Below are 4163 nucleotides of genomic sequence, written 5' to 3'. Positions count from 1 at the left end.
TGGCCTACTTTAACACACAAATTTTCAGCAATCCCCATAGGGTACTGAAAGGAATGGTCGGCGAGCCTAATGCTCATCCGAGTTGGCTTAAGAGCCGCTAAAGACAATCGCCTATAAACTGAAAAAGGCATTAAATTAATGCTTGCACCAATATCGGCCAAAGCATCACAAGTAAGCTTAGCATTAAGAGAACAAGTAATTAGAAAACTCCCCGGGTCTTCAAGCTTAGGTGGGATTTGATTTTGCACAATTGCCGAACACTCCGCATTTAGGAAAGTAGCCTTAGCTTCCTCTTGTCTGTTACGAGATCCTTGATGAAATTGGCATAATTCCGCATCTCTGAAAGCAAATCAACCAAAGACACATTAATATAAACCGATTTAATCATGTCTACAAACTTACCGTATTGTTCTTTGAGCTTATCCTTCTTCAATCTTTGAGGCAAAGGAATCTTAGGCTTATATGGCTTGACTTGAGGCTCAACAACCGCCGGTTTAGCTACCGGTATAGCAACTGCTGTAGTAGATGTAAGTGGAACGGCCGGTGGTTTCACGGCTTGGTTCAACTCCACTACAATCTTTTCATCAACTTGTTCATCTTCTTCGTCCTCACTATTAACCTGCATAGGAACATTAGTAGCACTAGAAAAAGGAGGAGAAATAGGAGAAATAACTACTTTACCGGATCGAGTAGTAATGGCATTTACGTGCTCATTCATAACATTCGGGTATTGATACTTATTACCTCCATCATTTGAACCGAAAGACTTAGGATTTTGTTGGGTATTACTTGGCAAAGATCCTTGTTGACGATTAGAATTACCCATTCTATCAAGCCTAACTCCTAAATCCTTGATCGCCGCTTGTTGACTTTTGATATTTTGATTCATCTTATCATCCAAAGTGGTGATATCGGTTCGGTAGTTCTCATTCTTCTTGTCTTGATCAACCATAAACTTCTTAACAAGATCCCTAAGCTCGGCATTAGGATCAACAACTTCAACCGGTTGAACCGAAGGACCTCCTTGATTTCTTCCTTGCGATGAAGCTCCCAATGTAGACCTATAGTTTCCTGCACCATTAGAATTAAAATTAGAATTAGAATTACCTTGGTACCGGTTTTGATAAGCTCCATTCCTTTGAAATAGCCCTTGATTTGCAAACGGTGGTTGATATTGATTTTGAACATAAGCAACTTCTTCATTCCATGGTGCTTTATCACAATCTTCTGTGTAATGCTTATCACCACAAATATCACATCCTGTAACTGCCGTCTTCAAATCCTTTTCAATTAACCCGAACCTACCATCCATACTTGCAAATTGCTTATCCATGTGACTTGCCAAAGCCTTAATTTCAGCCACAACATCATTACTTCCACCACTATCAACCCGAGCCACACTTCTTCTTCCCGTTTTCACAAGATCTGGTTTAGTCCTACCCGCTTCTCAAATCACACTTGTACGAACCATATCCTCCATAATCTTATAGGCTTCGTTGTAAGTGACATTATTAATATTACCTCCACAAGCCCAATCCAATTCCCTTTGAGTGCGGCTATCTAAACTCCGGAAGAAAATAAGAATGTGCTCATTCAATCGAATATCATGCCCGGGACAATTCCTCATCAACTCCTTCAATCTTTTCCAAGCATCTACCAAATCCTCACCACTAAGTTGCTTAAACGCCCGGATCTCCAACTTCATTGTTTCAACCAATTGAGTCGGAAAGAACCGCTTAATGAATCCTTCCCTCAACTCTTCCCATGTCTTAAATATGTTTTCATCGAGATTCTTATACCAATTCGCCGCCTCTCCCGTGAGAGACAACGGAAACAATTCAAGTTTAACATGTGGCATTTGAGTCTCCCCATACTTGAACAATCGACAAACCTTTTCAAACTTCTCCACATGATCATACGGATCCCACTTAACAACCTTGTCAAACTGATTTTCCTCAACCCGAAACAAATGATTACCCTTGACATTGAAATTTGGACCGGTGGTTGGAGGACGAATAGCCGAGCCCCTATTAGGTGCAATGACTCGAGTACTCTCCCCAATAGTCCTATCAAACGGATGAACCATGTCTTCGGCCATGTTTCTAGGTGTAGTAGGAGGTGTAGAGGGTGGAGTGGAGTTTAGTGTTGAATTTGGTGAATTTTTAGGTGAAGTTTTCGGTGGAGTTGGTTGGTTGTTTATTTTCCGGTGGTGTGGAATGGATAGAACTTTCAGCTTCAACGTTTGAGTTTAAGGAATCTATTTTGCTAGGTGAAAGGTTAACGGTTTTAGAAGGTTTCTTTCCTCGTCTCTTCGTCTTTCCCGGATTAGATTGAGGACTTACTAGTGGTACATCGGCAGCCCTTGTGGTCATCAACTAAGAAACAAACTTGAAAACACAAACAAAGAAAACCGTAAAACGCACCAAGTTACACAAGCTAAACAAAATAGAAAATTAAGACTAAAAATCGAAAATTAACCTAAGAAAACAAGTAACTCTCTTGCACGTGAGTACAAGAAAGGATCAACTACAAAATCTTAAACTAAAGCTCTTTAATTAGTCCTCGGCAGTGGCGCCAAAAACTTTATGTGTGAAGATCTAGTTAAATTAAATTCCTTAAAAATACTCCGAATCGAATACCACACACAATCGGGCAGTGGACCCGTTCGTATGCAATATAGATTAAAGTAAGTAAAGGTTCGTTCCACGAAGACTACAAAGATCTAGCGAGTTTTAAGTAGTTAAAAAGATTTTGGTTTTTAAAGACACCACGTCATCTTGATTTTATATTAAAAGTTAGTTGATTGAAAGAATTTGAAATTCCTAAGAATTTATCGAAAAGAGAATTGTTTTATATCAAATAGGATGAGAAGATCATCCACTTCGACTCCACGACACACATTATTTTGGTTGCATATAATTGAAGAACCAATTCGAATATGTTGATTAATAACCGAGAACTAAACAAAGACTCACCCCGTACCCGTCAAGTTTCTTACTTTATTCAATTCCCTTAATTAACTAGTTCCATTACTAAGACCGGTACCCCAAGACGCCTTTCATAACTTTCCTAGTCAACTAATTGTTTTGGTTATTTAGATAACAATTGTGTCTATTGATTGTACCCAACCATTAACCTGTTAACTCTTATTAACTATTAATTACTTTCTACCGTACCCGTCATGGAAACAATTGCTTCTAACCAAGCAATCAAAATAACTTTTACATAGCCTAGTTACCACTAAGAAGATGCAAAAACTATCCGCAATTAAGAGTTAAATAACAAAGAATTAATAAGCTAAGATTACGACACAACGTTAAATCAAATCAACTTGAATTCAAAAGATTATGCAACCATTATTCAAAGTGTCACTTCATCTCAGTGGATGACGAACTATTTAGCTACTCATAATCATAAACAAAGCACAAAGAGTAAAAGTATAAGAGAACATATTGTACCAATGTGTAGAAAACAAGTAAACGCTAAGAAAATCGATAACCGAATACCTTGAACCTCATGAACAACCCTTAGACCTTGATAGACGAAAAAGCTGCTGAGAATTGCCCCAAAGAACCCTAAAATCGACTAGAGGTGATTGTATATCGAATGGGAGGGTTTTGGTCTTGTATTTATAGAGTTTTCAAAAAGTCTTCACAAACCGACCTATAGGTGCGACGCACCAAGTATCAGGTGCGACGCACCTAGCCTTGTTTCCAAAAATCATTCTGCCCGATATGCGATGCACCACAGGGTTGGTGCGCCGCACCTCCCTGCTTTCTCACATCTTCCAACTTTCTGAGAAGAAAATGCTTCGCATCAATCTTCCAGGTGCGACGCACCTGCTCTGTTTTCAGCCAAAACTTGTAGTTTTCATTCCGTCTTCACTCGTATGCGTCCATGAACCAACCTAAAGCATCTTCTAGTCATCCGAAAGCTATTTCTAACCATTTCACCTGTTCTAAGCCTGCAACCATTGACAATACCATCAAAGCATCGAATATACATGTAATTTGCTCATAATTAAGCTTAAAATGACTTAGAAAGGATATGCGAATGTATATATAAATGGACATATTAGTGTACATCATGGATATGAAACCAACTCCAAAAGAGCAATGTTTCTACTCAGACTGATGAGGACACCAACTGGTTATGGCATAAGA

General features: G+C 38.8%; 1 protein-coding gene across 1 annotated transcript; it reads right to left on the bottom strand.

Moving 5' to 3' along the window:
- Positions 1 to 268: 268 nt before the first annotated feature.
- Positions 269 to 2098, bottom strand: LOC122591623. Its single transcript, XM_043763881.1, has 3 exons — positions 1522 to 2098; positions 403 to 1443; positions 269 to 339 (listed from the first exon to the last, which is right to left on the bottom strand). Exons 1-3 carry the CDS (start codon positions 2096 to 2098, stop codon positions 269 to 271), a joined length of 1689 nt encoding a protein of 562 aa, XP_043619816.1.
- Positions 2099 to 4163: the final 2065 nt, after the last annotated feature.

The sequence above is a fragment of the Erigeron canadensis genome, chromosome 3 (assembly GCF_010389155.1).
Source record: "Erigeron canadensis isolate Cc75 chromosome 3, C_canadensis_v1, whole genome shotgun sequence".
Taxonomy (NCBI): domain Eukaryota; kingdom Viridiplantae; phylum Streptophyta; class Magnoliopsida; order Asterales; family Asteraceae; genus Erigeron; species Erigeron canadensis.
Note: the sequence above shows the minus strand (reverse complement) of the source record. Positions and strands in the feature narration are given on the sequence as shown.